Here is a 26,092-nt window from a genome sequence, read left to right as displayed (position 1 = left end):
CCTTGGCCCGAGAGCAAGGCTGGTGGGGCTGGGACTTCTCGCTCCTCAGAGACAAAGCGAACCCAGGACTGACCAAAGTGAGGTACAGATGCGTACTTGAGGCCAGCACAGGGGACAGTCACGGTTTGGAGAAGACGGAGCAGGTCCCTCGATGTGAACTTCCCAGGACGCTTGGCAGCTCTTCAACGGGCTGCCCACCTGCAATCCAAGATCCAAAGGTCTTTACGCAAGTTGGCATTCAAGCGAATTTGGAGGCAAAGCCTGACCCACACCCATGTGTGCGACCGTTCCTGCTCTGAGGCCAAGTCACTGAACGCAAGGCCCTGCCTCAGTTCTTGTCAACACCACATACGTAAAACCTAAACAGTTCTGAGTTCTGTAATGCACCCAGCCCCAGGGGTTTCAGGAAAGGGACTGGGCCAGTATTGGGTCCTCCCAGCTAAATTCAAAGCTCTCTAAAAAGGGTTTATTTGTTCTCCTCAGGACAGCTCCTCCAGATACCAAGAAGGATGGCTGTTGCAAGGGAAGGATTCGGGAAGGGGGTGCACTCCTAGGGTATCCTCGGCCTTCAGAGACTGCGGCAGGCAGGACCACCCAGACAGCACACAGAGGAGAGCACAGGTGGAGGGCCTGCGTATCGACCCTGGAAGATGCACCCGTGTCCTTCCCACAGGCCGGAGGAGGCATCGGAAGGCAATTCCTGGAACTCGTGGGGGTAGTGCTTCCAGGAACATTCGAAAGCACGGTTGACATGGAGGATGGCTTTCTTTTCAGGATGATACGAATGATAAGCCTTGGGTTCTAAGTCAGGCCCCAGACACTCAGTCTTCCTGAACCCCGTAAGCTGTACAGGATAAAAAGGATTTCACTTAATAGGTATCAGTCACCAGAAACAGTTCTTCATTCAACAAAAATATAAGGTGTGTACACTGTGTGTCAGGTACCAGGGCAGTCCTAGGACACGGCTCGTCCTAGACCCTGCACTCACCGTTGGAGACAGATTGCAGAGGCCAGGAGCCATCATGGGTGCAGTGTGAGCAGCAGATGCACAGACAATGCCAGGGGCCTGTGGGTGCAGAGTTCCCTCCCTGAGCCAGAAAAGGGTGTGGAGGGGCAGCACGCAGCCTGGCTGTGGGTTACTGGGGTGCAACCCTCTCTCCGGAGCTTCACTCTGCTCATCTGTAAAACAGGAGTGAAGTAAATGTCTGTCCCGGGCCACTGGAAGTTTGGGGTAATGATGCCAGGACTTGCGGAGCTCTCTGGCTGTGGCCCACGCTCCATCAATACCTACTGGGCTTTTAAACACTCCGTGCAGGTTTAGTGTTTACCCTAAAGGTCTGTTGCAGACATTAGCTAGAGGGAAATGTGAGAAACATGGGTTAAATCAAGAAGTCAACGTGCCATCTCCCAGTGTGGGCACCCCAGGAGGCTCAGCCTGCAAGACCGCTCATCGGGCAGAGGCTCATGGGAACCCAATGCAGGATCATGACCCTAAATAGTTTTCTTTGGTCCAAGACTTGGTCATTCCTGGTCATGGGGTTGGGGGAAGCTGAGGCAGCACTGAGATCTCAGTTACTTTCCTCGTGGCCCATCCTGGAGACCGTAAGGCCTGCGGCCTATGTGCTGGAAACACAGTGCTTCCATGACTGCACTTCCGACTGATATGAAAAGACACCTGGCCACACTGAACTTGACGTTTAGGCAGCTCTCGGCAATTGTGATGGTGCTTTTCAAGGCTGAGTGGTGCTGCCATGCAGCCAAATGTACCAGGCACCCCGATGTTTGAGCCAATCAGTGGAAAGGAAGCATGCTTTTCTGAAGAAATGCCCAGATCTGATGCATGGCCTATGCTCTGAGCCCTACAGCCGCCTTGGGATTCAGCCTGGGTGGAGTCAGAAGCCCTGAGTGTGGCCCTTGCCACCTGGGAGGATGGGACAGGGCAGCGGCGTGGGCTGAAACGGACACCTCAGCCTGTCCTAATGGCAGTAGGTCTCAAGCCTTTCATTTTCTCCTGAAACTGCTGAGTTTGAAGCTGACTGACAGCTGCGTTCACATATGGACATACAGAATCAGATGAAGCAAAAGGAGAAGTGCCCAGACAGCGCACACCCACAGCTCTCAAGAAGCAGTTTCCCCATCAGTCCCAGCATCATCTCACTAATGGGGAAAAGGTCATCAAGAATACAGCTTCCTGAGACAACAGCTGATTAAACTACTTTGAAAAACTGCTTTTTATTACTACTAAATTCCTTACTTTGCATAGCTAAGTTGTCAATAAAAACCTCAAGGGCCCACACATTCAAGGAGCTCTGATGACAGAGCCAACTGCTGAGGGCAGTGGGGACCCCCCACAAAGGGCTGTTTTTTTCCCCCTGGGGACAGGTGGGAGCTGGCAGGGGGACAGCACACCTCAGAGAGAGGCACCAACGCTGGAAGATTTTTATGACGGGGATCAACATCATACAGTTCAACGGTCCTGAGGAGCATGTGACTGTAGCCAATGTCTCCAGGGGATGGACACACATTGGCGTGTCCCCGTGGGCAGTTTCTTCCAGCTCACAGGACTCTCGGGTTCAGTTGTAGGAACGCTGCTTATCTGGTTCACACAGAGCACTGAAGGGAGTGCTGCAAGGGGTCAAGGGCAAACTTGTTTAACCCCCCAAAAAGCCCAACCTTGTTTACTAGAAGTCATAATATCTGCCCCCCATAATTTAAATAAGGAACAGACAAGACGGGCCATTAGACATTCAAACACCTGTGAGGGGCACCTGAGCAGGAGCTGAGTATGGGACCTACAGGGCAAGGGGCCATCCACAGAGGGTGACCTGGCTCTGGGCGTTGGAGCCTAAGGGAAGCGAGGAGGGCAGCCAGTGGGAGCTGGTGGGGGACCCGGGTCAGGGGCTGAGGTGGTGAAAAGGGATGCACGTGAGGGAGGAGGATGGGATGCACGTGGTGGGGGGAGGGAACGACTGATTAAATAAGTAAAAGTACTGAGGATGATGGGAGCAGGGTTCTTATTGTCAGAGAAAGGAGTTACCAATCTAGGGAGAGAGAAAAATAGAATGAACTCTGTGGTGCTGAACCAGAATTAAAGACACTGAAAATGAGGGAATTCCCTGGCAGCCCAGTGGTTAGGACTCGGCCCTTTCACTGCCGGCGCCCGGGTTCGATCACTGGTCAGAGAACTAAGATCCCACAAGCTGCCCGGTGCAGCCAAAAAAAAAAAAAAAGATACTGAAACGAACTCATGGTTTTCAATATATGCAGATACAGTCAAAATAGACATGAATGAGTGTGTGTACACATATATACGCATCACCCACAAATACTCTTGAGCTTTGTGCCCTGAGAGTGACCAGAGCAGTACCACCTCAGTAGTAACAAGCATACCCAGGACCAAGATCTACTCTAAGTGGACCCAGGGCTCCTGGAGAAATGGCTGATTCCGGCCCGGCAGGAGAGGGGAGAATATGAGCCTGGAACATGTTATGGCAGCAAGGAAGGGAATGCTCAAAGGCTGATGGAGACATGTCAGAAGGACATGAGCCAGCTTCAAGGGTCTCACACTAGCCAATTCTGGGACAATTTGAGCATCGAAATGAGTGATAACAGTAACTGTGATAAAATAAGACTCCATGAATTCCATGAATCTATCCTGACACAAAATACGAAAATGAATAAAAGGGAAATTGAGGGATAGTCTCAGAGTACCTCCTACAGAATACTTATTACAAAGGGAAAAGGAGCAACTTTAAAAAGGAGAAGTCTGGCAGACACTATCTCGCTTGAGTGATCAAAGTTAAAGTCATCAATAGGGGACAGAGCAACTGTGGGCACCACTGAGCAGCCTCTGTGTGAGAAGAGGCGTTGCTTCATTTTGAGGATGTGTAGCAGAAATCTAATCATGAGGAAACCCCAGATAAACCCAGATGGAGGGACTTGCCTGTGATCTTCCAGATGGTCAAGGTCATGAAAGTCAAGGAAAGACAGGGGCTTGTCACAGATGAAACAAGACCAAAGAGATGTGATAACTAAACGCAACAAGATTTTGACCTTTTTGTCCTTTTCTATAAAGGACATTATTGGGACAACTGGCAGAGCCTGAATGAGATCTGCGGATTCCATGGTGGGTGGGGTATCAGTGTTCCCTTCCTGACCGTGACAGTTGTCTTGTGGGTAAAAAGGAGACTGTCCCTGTTTGTTGGAAACGCACTCAAGTGTGCAGGGGTCATGGGGCATCGTGGCAGCAACTTACTCTCCAATAGTTCGGGGAGAAAATGTATTTGCCTGTTCTTGGATCATTTATGTGAATCTGTGATTGTTTCAAAATAAAAAGTTAAACACACACAAACAAACCTATGAGAACAAACATAGACCATTCAAACTACAATGACTTTGTAAGCCAAATGGGATACAAGCTTTTGGGTTACAGAGTGCATAGAGGGTAAAAGAATTAGAACAGAAATATACCACATGCTGGCTCTTATGAAAAAGGAAAGTGGTGGTAAAGATAACAGATAAAATGTTGACTTCTACCTGGGTTAAGGAGTGACACCATGAAGATCCACAATGAAATATTCCTTTGAACTAATATGATTCCCCAAATCTGCTGTCATCAAACAAAGAGTCTTTCAAATACAAACAAGTGTAAAAGGATATCATGTCCACTACAATGGGATACCACTTCGCACCCACTAGGATGGCTATTATAAAAACAAAACAAAACAGACGCAGAAAATAACAAGTGTTGAAGAAGATGTGGAGAAACTGGAACCCTTGTGCACTGCTGGTTAGAATGTAAAACGGTGTAGCTGCTGTGGAAAACAGTCTGGTCTGGCAGTTCTTAAATATACAATTACCATGTGATCCAGCAATTCCACTCTTGCGTATATACCCCAAATAACTGAAAGCAAGGTCTCAAACAGATATTTGCGCAGATATTAGCATCATTATTCACAACAGCCAAAAGGTGGAAACAACCAAATGTCCCACAGTGAATGGATAAACAAAATGTGGTCCATCTATATGATGGAATATTATTCAGCCATAAAAAGAAGCAAATTCTGACACATGCTACAACATGGGTGAACCTTGAAAACATTATGCTAAGTGAAATAAGCCAGTCACAAATGGACAAATATTGTATAATTCCACTTATATGAGGTACTTAGAGCAGTCAAATTCATAAAGACAGAAAGTAGGATGGTGGTTACCAGAGGCCAGGGGAGTGGGGAATGGGGAGTTAGTGTTTAATGAGTAAGGTTTCAGTTTAGGAAGATGAAAAAGTTCTGGAGATGGATGGTGGTGACGGTTGCACAATGACGTAAATGTACTTAATGCCACTGAACTGTACACTTAAAAATGGTAAAGTGGTAAATTTTATGTTATGTATGTTTTATCACAATAAAAAATGTTCCAACTGTGTGTGTGTGGGAATATCACATCCTTACAGCATTTGGGTGAAACAAATGTAGGTTTAAAATTGAATTTGTCTTTCAGTCACCAGATAACTACTGGAGGCTGGCACCACACCCATAGCCTTATATGTAAGAACTCACACAGTCTTCAATAACTGTGAGCTAAGTGTTGTCACTGTCCCCAAGTCACAGAGAAGGACTGGGGACAGAGAAAGTTTCAGTCACATGCCAGGGTCATGGAGTCAGAGGTAAAGCGGAATTCAAACCCTTTCACTACTCTCTGCCACCGTCCATGTCAAGTACACGTCAATCTTACACCAAAACCGTGTTCAGAAAGAAACATACTTTTGTACCACATACGTGCTTTCCATAAGCCCCAGCATAACTCAAGTGCTATGCTCCAAAGTGACACACAACATTCAAATAATTGATCTCAAGAGACCAACTCACTCTGGACTTCCCTGGTGGAGCAGTGGTTAAGGATCCGCCTGTCAATGCAGGGAACACGGGTTTGATCCCTGGTCCAGGAAGATCCCACATGCCGCGGGGCAACTAAGCCCGTGAGCCACAACTACTGAGCCTGCGTGCCACAACTACTGAAGCCCTTGTGCCTAGAGCCCGTGCTCCACAACAAGAGAAGCCACTGTAATGAGAAGCCGGCACACCACAATGAACAGTAGCCCCTGCTCACTGCAACTAGAGAAAGCCCGCGCACAGCAACAAAGACCCAACACAGCCAAAAAAAAAAAGAGAGAGACACCAACTCACTCTAAGAAATCAAGTGACAACCTTTCTCTGATGATTTTGGTTTAAATGATGTCTTCACCATATTTGTGGCTTCTTTTGTAAACCATCTTCAAATTGCTATTAACCTTGACCAAGTGATCAAGGTCAGCGGTCCTATCAGTGATAGGACTTACTGACAGCACACACCTCCGACACGATGCACTGAGAAGGACACAACGTTGCTTCTGTGCGATTCCTGCCACAGATGCACAACCTCAGTCTAATTATGAAGAAACAACGGACGAACCACACTGAGGGACTCTATAAAATAACTGAGCAGGTCTCAGCAAAAGTATGAAAGCCATGGATGATGAGGAACAATGGAGGAAACTTCACATATTGGTGGTGACTAAGGAGACACGATGACTAAATGCAGTGTGGGATCCTGGACCAGAAAAAGGGCATTTAGGACACAACCTGGGGAAATTCAAATAGGACCTGTTGCTCAGTTACAGAGCATTGTACCAACATCAATTTCCTGGTTTAATCACTGCACTATGGTTCTGAAGGTGTTGCCATTAGAAGAAGCTGGGAGAAGGGTATACTCTCTGTACTAATTTTTTTTCCTTCTTTTTAAAAAATTAATTAATTAATTAATTAAGTTTTGGCTGCGTTGGGTCTTTGTTGCTGCACGTGGGCTTTCTCTAGTTGCGGCGAGCGGGGGCTACTCTTCATTACGGTGCACGGGCTTCTCATTGCGGTGGCTTCTCTTGTTGTGGAGCACGGGCTCTAGGCGCGAGGGCTTCAGTAGTTGTGGCTCGTGGGCTCTAGAGCTCAAGCTCAGTAGTTGTGGTGCACGGGCTTAGTCGCTCCGCGGCATGTGGGATCTTCCCAGACCAGGGATCGAACCCGTGTCCCCTGCATTGGCAGGCGGATTCTTACCCACTGCGCCACCAGGGAAGTCCTCTCTGTACTAGTTTTTCAACTTTTTTGCAAGTCTAAATTAATTCAAAATGAAAAGATTTTCCCTTTTTTTTTTTTTTTTTTGCTGTACGCGGGCCTCTCACTGCTGTGGCCTCTCCCGTTGCGGAGCACAGGCTCCGGACACACAGGCTCCGCGGCCATGGCTCGCGGGCCCAGCCGCTCCGCGGCATGTGGGATCTTCCGGGATCGGGGCACGAACCCGTGTCCCCTGCATCGGCAGGCGGACTCTCAACCACTGCGCCACCAGGGAAGCCCTCCCTTTTTTTTTTTAACAAAAGAATTTGCAGTGGCAGAAGCTTCCACGGAGATTACTTTGGATGCTTAAAACAAACAAAACAAAATTATGATTCTACTTTCCTAATTCTGTCATCTCAGATCCTTTTGTAAAACAACGGAATGCCACAATGCCCCTGAGGTCTTGCACCTGGAATGCAGCTGCTTGTTACTCACTGGCAACAGTATTTCTCTAGTTACAAACTGCAAAATAAATGAGTGTGATACACTGGAAAGCAGGGCTCTGACAAAGCAGAAATGAATCAACTGAACCATCGCTGCCAGAGAGGGATGTGATGAGCAAGATGGCCCACGACGCACGTTAGGGCTGAGCCAGGACCAGAGGTGCGAGGTTGTTGTGATCCTGGTGCCACACAAGAAGTGTCTTCTCAGCGACGTACCTGTCTTTCCCTTGATCTCACAGAGCACACTGAAGACAGCAGCCTTCATCTGATGACAATTCAGAGCACGCTTTCTGAAAGAGAGGTGACAGAGGAGCAGTTGAGAAGAGAAGAGTCATTCTGTGCACGAGAGTAATGATCCTCTATGCTGGGTCTGCCGGGTCTGTTGAAAAACCCTCTTATGAAAGGACAGAACCATAGCATTTCAAATGAATTCAATTTGTACCAAATTCAAACAGAGTAATATTCAAATATTCAAAACATTTCTCTTTAAACACTGCAAATGTAAATAATGCAAATAACTCATCAAGAACTATGAAATCTCAAGGTCCAATAATTTGAAAGCAGTGTTCACACTATTGCCCTAGAGTAGCACTTTAATGCATAAGCAGAAACCCCAGCCATCCTATCCCAGTGTCCTGCAACATTAACTTAGCAAGGACTTCCCTGGTGGCAGAGTGGTTAAGAATCCCCCTGCCAATGCAAGGGACATGGGTTCGAGTCCTGGTCTGGGAAGATCCCACATGCTGCGGAGCAACTAAGCCCGTGAGCCACAACTACTGAAGCCCACGTGCCTAGAGCCCGTGCTCCACAACGAGAAGCCACTGCAATGAGAAGCCCGTGCACCGCAATGAAGAGTAGCCCCCGCTCGCCGCAGCTAGGGAAAGCCCATGTGCAGCAACGAAGACCCAATGTGGCGATAAATAAATAAGAAAAATATTTTTTTAAAAAAAGAAAAAAACCCATTAACTTAGCAGGTGGTTACTGAGCAGCTTCTAAGTGCCACACACCACTCTAGTGTCACAGAGACACAGACAAATGAGGTCCCTACCCACATGGCAGGAAGGAGAAAGTGAGACACCACACGACACCACACACACACATGCAAACACACACATACACACCATCAGCAGTGGCAGGTGCTTTGTGGTGACTTAAACTAGAGTGATAACTAGAAGGCTTATTAGCGTTTGCATGTCTCTAAGGTGACATCAAAGCTGAGATCGGAATAACAAGGAGAAGTCAGGCAGGAAGAGATCTGAAGAGAGTAAGTATTTAGGCAGAGGAAGCAGCCAGTGCAAAGGCCCTGAGTGAGAACACCCTTGTTTTATTTTTTTTTTGCCGTGCCGCACAGCACGTGGGATCTTAGTTCCCTGACCAGGGATTGAATCCTCACCCCCTACAGTGGAAGTGCAGAGTTGTAACCACTGGACCGCCAGGAAGTCCCTACTCTGGGCTTTTTAAGAGACCAGGAAGTTGTAGAATAAGGGGTGAGGGAGAGAGGCATGCGGTGAAGTTGGAGAGGGAAGTGGGGCTGACTGTAAGAGCCTTGTAGTCAGGGGAATAACTCTGGCTTTTGCTCACCTGTGATGGAAACTGTGGTCGGCAGAGGAATGGTCCCCAAAGATGTCCACATCTTAATCCTCAGAACCACTTACGAGGGAAAAAGAACTCTGCAGATGATTAATGTTAAGGACTTTCAGGTGGGAAGATTAACTTGGATTATACAGATGGGCCCAATCTAATCATGTGCCTTTAAAAAAAATTGAAGGATAATTGATTTACATTTAATCATGTGTCCTTAAAAGTGGACAAACTCTCCCAGCTGTGGTCAGTGAAAGAGATGCAACGACATAGGGTCAGAGACACTACATTGTGGGCTTTGAAGATGGAGGGACTGCGAGCCAAGGAATGCAGGTGGCCTCGACAGGCTGGAAAAGGCAAGGAAGTGGACTCTCCTTCGGAGCCTCCAGAAGGAATGTCCTGCTAACGCCTTGATTTTAGCCCAATGAGAGGCCAATGTTGGACTTGGAACCTACAGAAACGGAAGGTAACAAATTTTTTTCTTTTTGCGGTACGTGGGCCTCTCACTGTTGTGGCCTCTCCCGTTGCAGAGCACAGGCTCCGGACGCGCAGGCTCAGCGGCCATGGCTCACGGGCCCAGCCGCTCTGCGGCATGTGGGATCTTCCTGGACCGGGGCACGAACCCGTGTCCCCTGCATCGGCAGGCAGACTCTCAACCACTGCGCCACCAGGGAAGCCCCTGGCTATTTGTTTTTTTATTGTTGAGTTGTAAGAGTTCCTTACATATTCTGGATACTAGACACTAATCAGATATATATATGATTTGCAAATCTTTTCTCCCATTCTGTGAGCTGTCTTTTGACTTTCTTTTTTCTTTTTTGATTTATTGATTTTATTTTTGGCTGCTTTGGGTCTCTGCTGTTGCACGCACGCGAGCTTTCTCTAGTTGTGGCGAGCGGGGGTTACCCTTCATTGCGGTGAGCGCGTTTCTCATTGCAGTGGCTTCTCTTGTTGTGGAGCACAGGCTCTAGGCGCGTGGGCTTCAGAAGTTGTGGCACACAGCCTCGGTAGTTGTGTGGCTCATGGGCTCTAGAGCACAGGCTCAGTAGATGTGGCGCACGGGCTTAGTTGTTCCGCGGCATGTGGGATCTTCCAGGACCAGGGCTCGAACCCATGTCGCCTGCACTGGTAGGTGGATTCTTAACCACTGTGCCACCAGGGAAGTCCCTTGACTTTCTTTATAGTGTCCTTTGAGGCACAAAAGTTTTTCATTTTGATGAAATCAAATTTATCTATTTTTTTCTTTTGTTGCTTGTGCTTTAGGGATCATATCTAAGAAGCCATGGAGTAATTCAGGGTTACAAATGTTTATGCCTATATTTTCATCTAATAGTTTTTTTAATAGGATTAACTCTTACACTTAGGTGTTTCATCCATTTGAGTTAATTTTTGTACAAGGTGTAAGCTAAGGGTCCAACTTCATTCTTTTGCATGTGGAGATCCAGTTTTACCAGCACCATTTGTGGAAGAGACTTTTCTTTCCCCATTGAATGGTTTTGACACCCTTGTCAAAAGTTAGTTGACCATAGATGTGTGGGTTTATTTCTGCACTTTCAATTCTATTCCATTGATCTATTTGCCTAACCTTAAGCAAACTGCATTTTATTTTATTTTATTTTATTTTTCTGCTAAAATAATAACTTTAATGGAAGATATAAGACAAAAAAATTAGATAAGATTTGGTACAGTATAAGACACCAGCAGGGTACAGTGCCAAATTAAGAAAAGAAAAAAGGTCTTTAGAAGATAGCAGGTTCTAATATGTATATGTATAACTGTTTCAATTTGTGTACACCTGAAACTAACACATATTGTAAATCAACTATACTCCAATAAAATTTTTTTTAAAAAAGGATAGTAGGTTCTAGCTATTTATCAAACTATATAAACTTATAAGTAAAGCCTTACCAAATTAGTGTACCAGAGGTACCAAATTAGTATACCAAAGGAATGGGATTTAGAAAGACTGCATTTCTTTTTTGAAATTCAAAGCATCTCTAGGAACTAGAAAAGTTATTTTACAGATGACTACGCTAAAATTTTAAACAACAACAAATGACCTACTAAGGCAACATAAATATGTTTCAAGGCTAGAAAAACTATCCCCATACTTTCCTGACATCACTCTAAACATAAGAATCGCAGGATGCTAAAATCTCAAAGCTAATATATTAAACATATTTGATATTTGGGGCTTTCTGAAATTATTTTTAGAATTTTACTTTACAAGTGGGAAATGCACTTTTAATTTTTTAATAACATTTTCCTCCTAAAGATAGAATTTAGACATTTATATCTTTTCAGAGCAAAAAAGTCATCAAAATAGGAGACTAGCATAGTACCAGCCTACAGATAATGGTTACACATGCATGTGTCTTTATTAGTCTCCAAACCATTAGGAATTTATTTCAAACAAGGCTCTCTAAGCCTTCATTATTTATATGCAAAATCCAGAGAAAACCAGTTTATCAAATTACGATTTAGTGGTCACAATCAGGGAAAATGATACTCTTCCCTGTGAAGAAATACATGTCAGTCATTGCAGAGGCAATTTAGACCTCTTTTATTGTCTGTTATCCAGGACAAACCTTTGCCAATATCTAATTACCCACGGAATCAAATTTAAATGAAATAAGGTATTAGAAGGTAGCCCATATGATGGGTATAATTTAGATGATCTTAGCCTAAATTTATCTTTTGCTCCTCAATAAAGCACACTGACTCAGATATATGTTCCACAGATGATATGCTTTTTCTTAGTCAGTGCAGAAATATAATTTGTACATCCTGAAAATATCTTTATCTGTCTATCCATGAAGAAAGCTTCCTCTTATTTGCCTCTGTCTTGTTTTAAATATATAATTCAGAGGTTTACAACCTTTTCCAATGACTGTATTTCAGCATGTGTTTCATCAGGAAACATTTGAAAGGATGTTTTTATTTTATAGGTTTACTATTTGAAATTCATTGTTGCTCAAGTTGGTAGTGGTGGGCAGTTTTCCTGTAGAGAGCAATTCCAAACACAATGAGTAGATGCCTGCTGGCTCTAATCAATAGGTTGTACCTCTTGTCCTTTCCCTGTATTTGACCACACACTATTCTGTTGTCCATGGCCTCAGGCAAATCAAATTGGTCCTTTCTTCCCACCCCTCCCAAAAGGCCAAAACAGTTCAATGGCTAAGTTTTAAATAAGATTTATAAATGCCTGCAATAATCCTTTGAAGTTTTCTTCCTAGAATGAAACATGAGTTTTAGGAGAGTTTCTGATTTAGTTGAAGGTGGGGGGGGGGAGCAACAAGTAGTAGTCACAGTACTTTTAAACAGTATAACAATTCAGTGAAGATTATACATCAACTGATGTTGCCCTAAGTTTTCTCAGTTTTAAATGATTTTTTTTAATTGCTAGGGAACAGGTTTAGACACAGGAAATAAAATACAGGCCAGTCCATTATTTACATGTTCTTCATCTTGGCCATGAGGGCTTCCAAGCTTTCACCAGAATCTTCCACTGTTACTTCAGGTACAGAATCTTCTTGCTTTGGGGGAACTGTATATGCCACTGTAATTCCTTCAGGTAAGTCAGGAATTGGACCTGAAGAATTTTTCAGTTCCTCTTCTGAAACCTCAGGTACCAACTCAATACCCGACTCATTGTCGTCATGTATTATCTCTTCCTCTTCTTGAACAACCTCCTGTGTGGGTAGTGCTGCTACCTTTTTCTTATATTCTTCCTGTTGCTTCCTACAATTTCTGTCGTCACACTAAGGATTTGGCTTAATGGACATAGTAGGGAAAAAATTCTGCACTGCATTGTATCCAAGTTAAAAACTAACGGTACCAAAATTTAACAGAAACTTTAACACATTTTGTACCAAGATCCCAGCAACCACTCCCACAGTGGTAGGAAGACTGGCTGTACAAACACCTTCTCGTTTCAGAGTCTTCTCATCAATATTTGCAGCATCTACAAGCGGTGGAGCACACGCAAAACAAGCAGATTCTCCAGGAAGTATGAGCTGTATATGCCCTGAAACTGCATTTTCACTGACCCTAGACTCCATCCATGTTTGTCCAAGCTCATTACAAGCTGTATTTATTGTCACTCGAGCTTCAAAATTGTCCCCACAGCTAAGAACTAGGTCAACAGGTTTTCCTTCTGCTAATCCACCATTACTTATTCTATTCATGAAACGTTCAAAGTTTTCTACTGTGTTATATTGTAGTTGTGTACTTCAAAAAGAACATCAGGATTAATGTTCTGCTGCTTGAACTTTACTTAATCCTGCTTGATGAGGTTGGAAGAAAAGTCTATTCATATTGGCCAGTTCCACCTTGTCATAGTCAAAGAGTAGCAACTTACCAATGCCACACCTTGTCAGCATTTCAGCAGTCACACTGCCAACTCGACCAACACCTACAATTGCTACAGCAAAGGTACGGATTTTCTCATAGTAGCTTACAATTCCCATTTGTTTCAATGCCATCAGGCGGCGTCTCCGCCGCTCTTGCGGGCATCTCGGCCCAAACTGCATTTTAAAAAGATCACTGTGGCTGCTCTCTGGAGACTGGGCTGGAAGGCAAATATGGACAAGGATACCAATCTGGAGGCTATTACAGCTGGAATAGTCCAGAAATGCTGTTGGCTTAGTTTAGAGTTATGGTAGTAGACATAAAAAGTAGATAGATCTTTGGTTTGGGGAATGGAATCAACAGGACCTCCTGATAAACTGGTGTAGGGTTTTAGGGAAAGAGGAGGTTCTAGGATAACTACTAGCTTTAGGTCTGAGCAACTGGATGGATGGAAATATCATCAACTTCAACAGGGGAGACTGGAGGGCAGCAGGTTTGGGGGAGGAGGGTCTGGAAAGGAGGGTTGTGCTTTGATCAGGTTTCACCTGAGATCCCTATGAGCTACCCAAGAGGAGGTATCAGGTAGGCAGCTGGCACATGGACATGGACTCAAGCCTGGAGATAAACAATATAAAGATGGAGTCCTGGGCACAGAGATGGCACTTTAAGCCACAAGACTTGAGGGAATCACTATAGGACAATGTAGACAGAGAGCGGCCCAGGCCCCAGGCTTAGGCATCTGTACTTGTAGAGGTCAAGCAGATGAGAAAATCCTGCAGAAGAGACTGGGACCCAAACTGCCAGTGGGGAAGAACCAAAAACAGTTTCAAAGAGAGAAGAGTAATCTGTGAGAAATGCTTCTGAGAGGTGAAGTGGGAGAAGAGACCTTGGATTTAGCAACATGGAGGTCACTGGTGACTCAGCAGAGTGAGGAGGTTGGGAGAAGGTGGGTGGAGGTGGGAGAGGAAGTGGAAGTAGCAACCACAAACTCTTTGAAACTTGATCCCAAAAGAAAGTAAAGAAATGTAGCAAGTGCTAAAAGAAAGGGTGTGTATTAATCATGTTTAAAATTTTCTATCTTTTATGATGCTTTGACATCCTGGGGCGGGGAGAGACTGCCCTTCCCAGGGCTAACTAAATCCAGATATAGCAAACAACTTGCCTGAGGGCGTGCCTTTCATATGCAAACTCAAATCCAAAGGCCACACTCCCAATACCTCTTTTATCTAACCCTCAGCACCAGTCAAGATGCCCACACACACACACCCCCACCCCCGCCCCGCTTCCCTGGTGGCACAGTGGTTAAGAATCCACCTGCCAATGCAGGGGACACGGGTTCGAGCCCTGGTCCAGGAAGAGCCCACATGCCACGGAGCAACTAAGCCCGTGCGCCACAACTACTGAAGCCTGCACGCCTAGAGCCCGTGCACCACAACGAAGAGTAGCCCCCGCTTGCTGCAACTAGAGAAAGACTGCGCACAGCAACAAAGACCCAACTCAGCCAAAAATAAATAAATAAATAGATAAATAAATTTATTAAAAAAAAAAAAAGATGCCCCCACCCTGGGACTTCCCTGGTAGTCCAATGGTTAAGACTTCATGCTCCCAATGCAGGGGACCTGGGTTCGATCCCTGGTCAGGGAACTAGATCTCACATGCCACAATGGAGAAGATCCCGTGTGCCAGCAACTAAGACCCGGCCCAGCCCAAAAGAAAAAAAAAAAAAAATGCCCCCAGCCCTAAATCACCCCAGGGCCAGGTACCAGATAAAGAGAGACCAACTCTATTGCCCAGAGCCTGCTGAAATTATTGAAACTATCCAATCCTAAACTTGCTCAAACTGTCTACCCTGCCTCGCCCTTTCCTTCCCATGGAAATCACAATGAAGGCTCCAGGCCATTCTGTCCCCTTACTTCTTCTGCCTCCCAAAGGACTTCCCAGTGTGGTGCTTCCCCATGTGGCCCTGCACGTGTGGCCTGCCTCCTCCTCTCAGGAATTTCAAGTGATAAACTCTTCTTTCAAATTTGTCTCTGTCTTTCTTCTTACCTGATTAAAACAAATCCCAGGTACAAATAAAGACAGGGAGAGTCAAGGGAGGCTTTCGTTTCTTTGTGTGTTTTTAAAGATACAAGACACTAGCACATGTCTATATGCCCAAGAGCCAGTCTAGGGAGGGGATTTGATAATGCAAGAGAGAGAGTGAGGATAACTGCAATCTCAATGGTGGGTGTGTTCACCGTTGGTGAACAACTTTGATGAGTACTATGCCATTATTTTAACATTTACTGTTATTCTGATTTTAAGTCCTGTAATGCTGTCATCCAAGCATTCATTATTAAAAGATGCTATCAAGGACAGAAAATATACCTGAAAATCAGTAACTTCATGATGGAAGTAAAATATGACTAACACCATGAGAAAGGCCAAACATCTGCCACAACTCACTACACTGTTAGTCTATGGGAGAATGTCCTCATTTCCAAATGCCTTCCAAATCCATCGTGCGCCCCTGTGGGATGCCTTTCAAAAGGCTAGGGTTGGGGTGCAGAACTCAGATACACACTTCTGAATCCCAAATATGAAAATGTTAATGGGGGATGAGATTTGGTGCCCAAACCAGATTTGCTGAACCCAAACGTTAGTCTTTCTTATACAGTACACAGTAATCGATCACACAGGATATTATGCCAAAATGTTTTCCTTCCATAGAAGCAGTTATTATCATTAATGAAAATGGCCTCCGGTTAGAGCTTGTTATCCTCTGTAAATGTAATTCTAAAAATACAAGGAAAGAGGGGCTTCCCTGGTGGCGCAGTGGTTAAGAACCTGCCTGCCAATGCAGGGGACATGGGTTCAAGCCCTGGTCCGGGAAGATCTCACGTGCCGCGGAGCAACTAAGTCCATGTGCTACAACTACTGAGCCTGCGCTCTAGAGTCCGTGAGCCACAACTACTGAGCCTGCGTGCCACAACTACTGAAGCCCATGCACCTAGAGCCCGTGCTCCACAACAAGAGAAGCCACCGCAATGAGAAGCCCGCGCACCACAACGAAGAGTAGCCCCCGCTTGCCACAACTAGAGAAAGCCCACGCACAGCAACAAAGACCCAATGCAACCAAAAATAAATAATAAATAAAGAAATAAATTTAAAAAAGAATACAAGGAAAGAGAATGAAGTCGGCTGCTCTGCTTCTTAAAGGGGATTCTAGGAATGATCATTTCCAGGTCAGTTTCCTGCTTATAAAACATCTTACTTTAGATACAGTATAAAGCACCTTTGAATGAATACAAAGTAACTTCACAGAATGTTTTTGTGGTTTATTTTGAAAAGTAAACAAATGTCTAACCTTTAAGCATGTTCTTGGCCTAGAGGTGATCAAGCGGCTGACAGCAAACCATCAGTGATTACATAAAGTACGACAGACCACATCATTCATCAAAGGGGATGAACTAATTTCTGTGACAGACACATCCTAAGGTGACCCCCACTGAGTATAATCCTCTCTCCTTGAGATTGGGCAGAATCTGTGACTTGCAAAGTGGCAAAAGTGATGGTATATAGTCTCGCCCGTGGTTATGTTACATTATGACTCCACCTTAGTGGACTGGGGAACGTCACCTGCTGGCCTTGAAGCCAGCTGCCATGTTGTGAGAGGGCCGGTAATGGGGAACTGCAGGCAGCCTCTTGGAGCTGAGAGCAGACCCCCAGCTGACAGCCAGCAACAAAACAAGAACTTCAGTCCTGCAACTGCAAGCAACGGTTCTGCCAAAACCCTACAAGACTGGAAGATGATCCTGAGCTTCAGATAGGAACACAGATCAGCCAACACCTTGACCGAAGCCTTGTGAGACCCCGAGCAGAGGACCCAGCTCAGCTGTGCCCAGATTCCTGCCTGTGGAAACTGAGATCAGTTTTAACTGTTTTAAGCTGTTAGGTTTGTGGTAATTTGTTACATAGCAACAGATAGCTGAGATAACTGAACAGATTGTAAGGGAGTGAATGGGGACTGTGGGGAGAAAAAGGTCTGTGCTCGCACCTTTAGCAAGTACATGACATGTTCTATGCAACCAAGTATCTGCATTAAAACAAAACAAAACGTTAATGTTGGGCTTCCCTGGTGGTACAGTGGTTAAGAATCTGCCTGCCAATGCAGGGGACATGGGTTCGAGCCCTGGTCCGGGAAGATCCCACATGCTGCGGAGCAACTAAGCCCACATGCCACAACTACTGAAGCCCACGCACCTAGAGCCCGTGCTCCACAACAAGAGAAGCCGCCACAATGAGAAGCCCACACACCACAACAAAGAGTAGCCCCCGCTCACCACAACTAGACAAGCCCATGCGCACAACAAAGACCCAACGCAGCCAAAAATAAATAAATAAAATTATTTTTAAAAAATGTTAATGTTTATGAAGAAGCAAAATTCCAATGAGTGAGAAATCATAAATCTTTTAAATAAATAAAAGAAACTTCCGAGGATAATCTAAATTAAAAACAAATCTGCGAATATCCTTTTAAAACCAATGCTAAACAAAACCAATCTGTAACAAAACTATTGAGAGTCACATAGAATCATGCCAGAAAATGAAAGCATACACCTTTATCACCCTCCAACCCCACTTATTCAATATTTATAGGGCAAACATGTACTGAGGCACTGGTATATACCGGTCACTGTATAATGAGAAAGGAACGTGGGGATGGATAGAACGCAAGTCACATCCTGGCTTCCACCAACAGTGTACTGTAGCTTCTAAGTTTAGCTGTAATTTACTTTTCCAAATTACGGAAGAATCTGCTTTCCTGAACAAGGTATTATTTTATTATATTTATTTATTTTGGAGGTATTTATTTATTTACTTATTTTTTACTGAAGTATAGTTGACTTACATTAGTTTCCGGTGTACACCATAGTAATTCAATATTTGTTTAGCTTATACTCCAAACAAAGTTATTATAAAGTATTGACTATATTCCCTGTGCTGTACATTACATCCTTGTAACTGACTTATTTTATACCTAGTAGTTTGTACCTTTTAACCCCCTTCACCTATTTAGCCTCTCCCCCAGCCCTCTCCCCTCTGGCAACCACTAGTTTGTTCTCTGTATCTGTGAGAGATTTCTGTTCTGTTTGTTTGCTTGTTTCATTTTTTAGATTTCACGTATTAGTGAAAACATACACTATTTGTCTTTTTCTATCTAACTTATTTCCTGAGCAAGGTATCATTTTAAATTACTGAGGAATTTGATTTAGAGATATATTCAGAGATCTTATCCTTTAGAATAAGATACTTCTTGAAAAAGCTTCCCTGAGAGCGACAATGATTCTAATACCTCAACAAAAGATGAAATCAAATCCCCTTAATTATTCTCATTTCTAGGATTGTTTTAGCTGACAAATCCAGTCAACAATATTATGCACCTCCTGGAGACAGACCTAGGTAAAGAACAAAAATTAGAAGACATGTTTCCTACCCTGAGGAAATAAAATCTTGATGGAAAACCTAGAAATTCACAGAGGATGCCAAGCTCCAGAAAGGAATGCAGCCCAGGAGGCAGATGCCCTGGCATTTTAAAATAAGTTTCTTTGTAAAAGTAAAACTGGGAAGAATCAAACTGTTGTGGGTACCATCAATCATCTGTAGAGTCATTCTAAAAGCAAACCTACAAACAATGAAACAAAAACAGCTAAGTAAATGGGGGTTGAGAATACGTACTGATACCCAAATTCAACCATAGAAATTATTACAGTTATTTTAGTAAAATGAAGCCTTGGATCAGGAGGCAGTTTTGGCAACAGGAAATGAGGAAAATTATTTAATACAACACATGAAAAACTCTGCAGGACTTGAATGAAAGTGCAACCTTTAAATGGAATAAATTTAAGTCTGTGAAAATCTCATTATGATGTCCTTATTTCCTAATTTGCCCATGGATTGGTCACAATCAACACTGCTGTTAAATTTCTTACTCAAAACCACAGAGAGATGAAAATCTCTCTCCTGAGCAAAAGGTGAAATGGCTTCTCACTGCCTGCTCCAAAAAACTCAAACCACTTAGCAAGGCATTCGAGGCTCTTCACCTGAGTCCTGCTGACCGTCTCCCTCCTCCGGACTTGGGGAAGTCCTACTCCTCTGTCTAGTCCAAGACTCTAATGGGTTGGCCTGTCCTAGCCTGGATTTCTTACTCCCTCCTTTCTTCCGTTTAAAGCATTTACCACACCTGGCCTGGGCATGATGAAGGCCTCAACTTACTCATTTCAGAAATTCCAGGCCAGCACCATACTTGGCACACTAACTGAGCAAAGATTTGTTGAACTGAATTGAAGGAAAGGTAGAGGCTAGAGATGTGACACTAGCAGAGTAGAAATGAAGAGTCTGAAAGCAGAGCTCTGACGTCTCTAGACTTAAGTGGGGCAAGTGGAGAATCAAAAACGAGGGTGAGAACTGCTAGGTTCCACAGCCAAAGAAGGGAGCAGAAGCCAGAGGCACACAGGGCTCGGCTGGGGGCCCCTCTTCTTGGTCTCGGTTCTAGGGCCGAGCCCACAGGGGGCACTCATCCACTCTAGGAATGAAGGGAAAATATTAAGGGGTTTAATAGTGCATCATGACAAGGGAGACAATCAAAAAGGATGATGGGGCTTCCCTGGTGGCGCAGTGGTTGAGAGTCCACCTGCCGATGCAGGGGACGTAGGTTCGCGGTCCGGGAAGGTCCCACATGCCATGGAGCGGCTGGGCCCGTGAGCCATGGCCGCTGAGCCTGCACGTCCGGAGCCTGTGCTCTGCAACGGGAGAGGCCACAACAGTGAGAGGCCCGCGTACCGCAAAAAACAAACAAACAAACAAACAAACAAACAAAAAGAATGGTGGCCAAGACACTAGATTTGGGGAATTCCCCGGCGGTTCAGTGGTTAGGACTTGGCTCTTTCACCACCTGGGCCTGGGTTCAATCCCTGGTAGGGGAACTAAGATCATGCAAGCCACATGGTGCGGTAAAAAACAAACAAACAAACAAAAAACCCACACCAACAAAGACACTAGATTTGGGCAGGAGGAAGTGATGAATAAAGCAGAAGGCTGCTTTAATAAGAAATAAGAGCAGGGGCCTTTAAACCACTGGAGGGCTCAATCTGAAAGAGAAATGAGTATCTCAAGACATTTCTGAAGAATGGATGGTAGAGAGGAGCTAATGACTGTTGAACTTTCTTCTGATCCAGGACCAATATTTTAGAAAGGCTGGAGTACTTTCAGAAGTACTTATACAAGAAACAGAATAAACACCATGCTCACTCCTTGCTTGGCAAGGAGTTCAAGGCCATGCTTGATTGTATAGCAGCTAAAGCAGGCAGTCATCCCACCGAGTCCCCCCTTGAAGGCCATACCCTCCACTCATGACTGATAGAAGCACACTGCATGCTTTCACGTTCCGTGCCTTCCCTGCACATGTGCTTGCCCCAGACTGGAATGCCGTGCCTTCTCGGCCTAGGCAAAGCCTCTCATCTGGGTCACAGTCATCTCCTAGGGGGGTGCTTCTGTCCCCCAGCCTGACTTCAGCTGGATTCTAGTGTCCCATGGTACACATTCCACAGGCTCTCATCTTGCTGACAGGTAGTCTCCCTTGCCCTGGCTGATCGATTCCTCATCACCCTCTTCCCGGTTGCCCCTGCACTGCACTCTCCAGCGTCTGCCTCTCCTGAACTGTGAGCTTTTGGGACTCACTGCTGCATCCCCAGACCTGGCACAAAAGGAAGGTTTACTGAGCAAATGAGATTAAATTAGTGAGAACGAACTTTAAAAAACATCTTCTGAAGCCTTTGTCCAACTTTCTAATCTGCCACAGCACTGGATCACCTCCGAGCTCCTCTGAGCCAGAAGTGATGTCATGTCCTAGTGAGCCCGTGGGAGCTCTGGGAAGAGCAGGGAGGGTGGCAGGTCAGCACCAGAGTTCAAGAGAACAAGGCCAAGTGTCCATCCAACCACCCCCTAGTTGTCTGACCTCAGGCAAGTTCTTACTCAGGTCCAACTCCTCATCTAGAAACTTAGTGAAACCACCCACTTCCTAGGGTTACTGGGAGGCTTAAATGAGAGAAAGAAATCATGGTTGTCATTGTCATCAACCACTGTATTCTGACAGAGGCACTCGGTAACTGTCACTTAAATGACTGAGTGATACCTGCTCATCTATGAAACTTTTCTGAAACATTCTGCATATTGCTTTACATATTGATAAAACCACTTCAAAAGGGATTTTGCTGTGATCCTAGATAGCTTCAGGAAATTGTTTTAAAACCAACAAAATCGGGACTTCCCTGGTGGCGCAGTGGTTAAGAATCCGCCTGCCAGTGCAGGGGAGATGGGTTCGATCCCTGGTCTGGGAAGATCCCACATGCTGTGGAGCAACTAAGCCTGTGAGCCACAACTACTGAAGCCCACGTGCCTAAAGCCTGTGCTCCACGAGAGAAGCCACTGTAATGAGAAGTCCGCGCACTGCAACGAAGAGTAGTCCCCGCTCAATGCAACTAGAGAAAGCCTGCATGCAGTAATGAAGACCCAATGAAGCAAAAAATAAAATAAAATAATAAAAAATCCAACAAAATCCAACTCTTAGGAAAAGCACACCAAGGACAGCAAGACTTTCCTTTGGCACTAGACAAAGCCAAGCTAAGCATGTTAACCCAGGAGCCGAGCTAAAACCTGCAAGCAGTTTAAGAACACAGCCTGCCAGGCACCAAGTTGACTGGTATCTAAAGAACCTCCTTAAGGGCGATGAAAAAGAAAATCTCAGCTCTGAAATTTTACTTCCCGGCTTTGGACTAATAGATCCTCTCATGCTAATGCTATCTGGCTTTAGGAAATTCCAAACCATAAATTCCTCTTCTGACCCCTTGCATTCTTTGATGGGCGTGCTGAAAGCTCATCTGACACGCATTAATGTACATACTTCAGAGGTCTGTGTTTCCATATTTAGTATCCCAGAGGTACCAAGACGAGGGGCACACCATTCACTTGACAGTACATGCCTTGCCATTTGAGTAAGTTTTAAGGATAGTCAAACTTATGTCATCATCTCTTTTTACTATTCGGAATTTAATCCATATTCCAGGTAAAGTCTGCAGAAATACTGGAGGAATGAAGAAAGTCATGCAAATTTTGACTAGTAGAAAATACCTAACAAGTCATATATGTAAAAAGCAAATTTAAAAAAAGTTCAGAGAAATCTTTTCTTCCTAAGGAAAGCTATGGGGGCCCTAATTACAGTATCTGTTATGTTGCCCAAAGGCCAACCTCTAAATATACTCTTTTTAGTTTCAGGTTCACCACCGCGTATGCCATATAGCTTACTCTTAACACATGTATAATAGTGACCATTCTCCATCATATTTTTATTCGTTATATGTAAAGATTTTTTGCCCTAAAAACCTTATTACCATTCCCCAATGATCATTTTCTATTACACTCAAGTTCTACAAAGTAACGCAAAGTTGAGCTATGGTTTTATAGACCATGTAAAGGAAATATAGAAACAACCCTGGGACTTCTAAAACTTGATTTCCTTAGACTGAAAATGTAAACAGATCCTGAAACAACAAGGTCCCATGGCCCCAGATCAAATGTTTCATCTAGAGAAAAAAAAAAATCAACTGTTTTCTGCTTTTTATTTGTTCATTTCTAATTTTCTTTCTCTATTAAGTAGGCAAAACAATGCTAACATGTGACCCTTGTGATTAATTTAAAATCCCTTATGCCCACAAACACAACTTAGGCTCAAAAATAATTTCCATTTGTCAGATTAACCATCTACTAGGTAAAATGATTCATGAAAACTGAAATAAATGACACGCTATCATCTCCCCTCTTGAGAGTCTGACCTCTCCAAGTGTGGTCTGGGATCAGCGGCACTGGCACCCTTGGCAGGTGGTTAGAAATGTGGACTCTTGGGCCCCACTGAGACCTGCTACATCAGAACCTGTGCAATAAGATTTCTGCAGAGATCTGCTACAGGTCCAGCTAAGAGAAGCATTGCTCTAGAACACTGCTGTCCAGAATTTTCTGCAATGATGGAAATGTTCTCTACCTGCATTAATATGGTAGTCACTAGCCACACATGGCTACTGAGCACTTGAGAGGTAGCTAGTGTGATTGAGGAATGAAATGTTTGATTTAATTTTATTTTTAAAAAACATTGATTGATTGATTGATTGATTGATTTAGGCTGTGTCTTAGTTTGACCCGTCTTAGCTGCGGCATGCGGGATCATCGTTGCGGCATGCAGGATATTTAGTTGTGGAAAGCGGACTTCTTAGTTGTGCCATGCATGCAGGATCTAGTTCCCCGACCAGGAATTGAACCCGGGCCCCCTGCATTGGGAGTGCAGAGTCTTACCCACTGGACCACCAGGGAAGGCCCTGAATGTTTAATTTAATTAATTAATTAATTTGTGGCTGCGTTGGGTCTTTGTTGCTGCAGGCGGGCTTTCTCTAGTTGTGGTGAACAGGGGCTGCTCTTCGTTGTGGTGAGCGGGCTTCACACTGCTGTGACTTCTTTAGCTGCGGAGCATGGGCTCTAGGCGTGCGGGCTTCAGTAGTTGCAGCACGCGGGCTCAGTAGTTGAGGCAAGTGGCCCTAGAGAGCACGGGCTTCAGTAGCGGTGCATGGGCTCAGTTATTGCAGCGCGCAGGCTCTAGGGCATGTGGGCTCAGTAGTTGTGGCTCGCGGGCTCTAGAGCACAGGCTCAGTAGTTGTGGCATACAGTCTTAGTTGCTCCGCAGCATGTGGGATCTTCCTGGACCAGGGAGCAAACCCGTGTCCTCTGCATTGGCAGGCAGATTCTTAACCACTGCGCCACCAGGGAAGTCCCCTGAATGTTTAATTCATTTTAATTTACAGAGACACATGGCAAGTGGCTACCTCATTGGACAGTGTAGCTCTCTAGAGCATCTTCATGCCCTTGCAAGCAAAAGGTCAAGAACTGACCACAACAGCTAAATCTGCCAATCTGGCAGCACAACCCACCTGTCGTTCCAACATGCAGAATGACTTGAAGGGCCAGTCCTCTTCAGCTGCCTCTTCCAGAACATCAGGTCTGGAGCCCAGGTCTCCAGGACGACACTGTTGACCATTCTGCTTCCTTTTAAAATCAGGTTTCCAAAACTCACCCCTCAGCCTTCCCAGCTCTAGAGTTTTCACACTGACTTGTTAGGAATCTCACTACTAGACAAAAAAGTGAGTCCACCACTGACGAGGGGCAGCTTCCAGGCCCCAGGACGCCTGAGGCCTGAGGATTCTCAAAGGTGTGGTACACAAGCACACTGTCGGGGGGCACGGTTAGGAGGGGACCCAGAGATTGCACCAGATTTTCAAAGGGGCCAATGATTCAAACACTGGTTAACAACTCTGGGAGTGGGGAAGAACTTTGGAGCCTGAGAGTCCTGACAGAGGAGCCCTCAGCCCTAGTCTGATAACCGTATTAACCCTTCATAAAGGTATTCAAAAGAAGCAAAGGAAACAAATGTACGTAAACTTCAACATGTTGTAAAATTTATTATTATAAAAACTAAGGCTACACATGATAGAGTGACATACTCAGAAAATCCTTGGCAAACGAGAGAAAATTTCCTGCCTTCCCGGTCCCATATAAGAAATGGATGAGAACGTGATCAGTGAAAGATCCAAATCAGAAAACATAAAACTGTCCCTCTCTAGGAAAAGCTCAGGGCGTCACCAAAGAAGGTCAGAAGATCTTTCAAGAAGACTAGTTACCTATCACACAGGAAATTTCCAGCTGACGTGGCCTGACTTTCAACCAAGACAGTGCATTCCAAACTCCCCAGTGTCCCTCTACTATCTGTGTAGCCAGAAGGAAGAACAATACACAGTTCACTATTTGAAGACTATTCAGCTATAATAACAAAATGAATTACACACAAGTATGTGGAGCTGCCTTCCTAATAACGTAGAAAGGTGTAAGAAAGAATCCAGGGTTAAGGAGAGTAGGTGTGCTTCCCTTCATTAAGCACATGGTGACAAAGCAGGTTGAGAAGGCCTCAAATCTGAGATGAAAAATTCTTTCTTGCTAGCCAGTTGAGCTAAATTGACTCCAGGGGCTCTTAAGGGGTGGGCAGCGCACAGAGATGAAACCGTCCTCTCTTGTTTCAGAGAGAGGGCAGGGTCAGAAAGACCTCACCAATTGAAGTGAAGCCAAAGGCCAGTGAAGCCAAAGGCCTCACCCAGTTGGCTGATCAGGAAAGACACAATCTGCTTCCCCGCCCAAGCTGATAATCTACCAGACAGCAAGGTTTACTATGAGGAAAAGACCCACCCAAGCTGTCTTTTCTCCAGAGTGGAGTAAGTGGCCCGCCCACTTGAGGACTGAAAACTGGTGTCTGGACTTGGGTGACTTTTAGGGCCTTGAATCGATCTAAAGGCTACGCAAGGAGTGGGGCAGATGAAGCTTCCAAAGTCTCAAAATAAAAGCTCCAGGGATCTTTCTACCTCAGGAAGAAACCAGGAATCAGCTACCTAACAGCTACGTTGTAAGGCAAGTGTAATGACCCCCTGTTCAGTTTCTTAGCCTTAA

The 26,092-nt window shown here is 44.9% G+C and overlaps 1 protein-coding gene and 1 pseudogene across 2 annotated transcripts in view; both read right to left on the bottom strand.

Annotated features, from left to right (window-relative positions):
- PBX4 (PBX homeobox 4) overlaps positions 1–26,092 on the bottom strand; it is a gene marked incomplete at its 3' end in the record, with an annotated part of 46,691 nt that overhangs the window by 18,413 nt on the left and 2,186 nt on the right. The window contains 1 exon segment of the mRNA XM_082623243.1: positions 7,802–7,875. Coding sequence (XP_082479369.1) covers positions 7,802–7,875 — 74 coding nt within the window.
- Positions 12,453–13,665, bottom strand: LOC309804850 (ubiquitin-like modifier-activating enzyme 5; annotated as a pseudogene). Its single transcript has one exon. The product of its transcript is annotated as a ubiquitin-like modifier-activating enzyme 5 (transcript).

Source organism: Mesoplodon mirus (assembly GCF_964341445.2).
Source record: "Mesoplodon mirus genome assembly, chromosome: 5".
Classification (NCBI taxonomy): Eukaryota; Metazoa; Chordata; class Mammalia; order Artiodactyla; family Ziphiidae; genus Mesoplodon; species Mesoplodon mirus.
The sequence above is the reverse complement of the archived record's forward strand: the minus strand, read 5'-3'. Positions and strand labels throughout refer to the sequence as shown.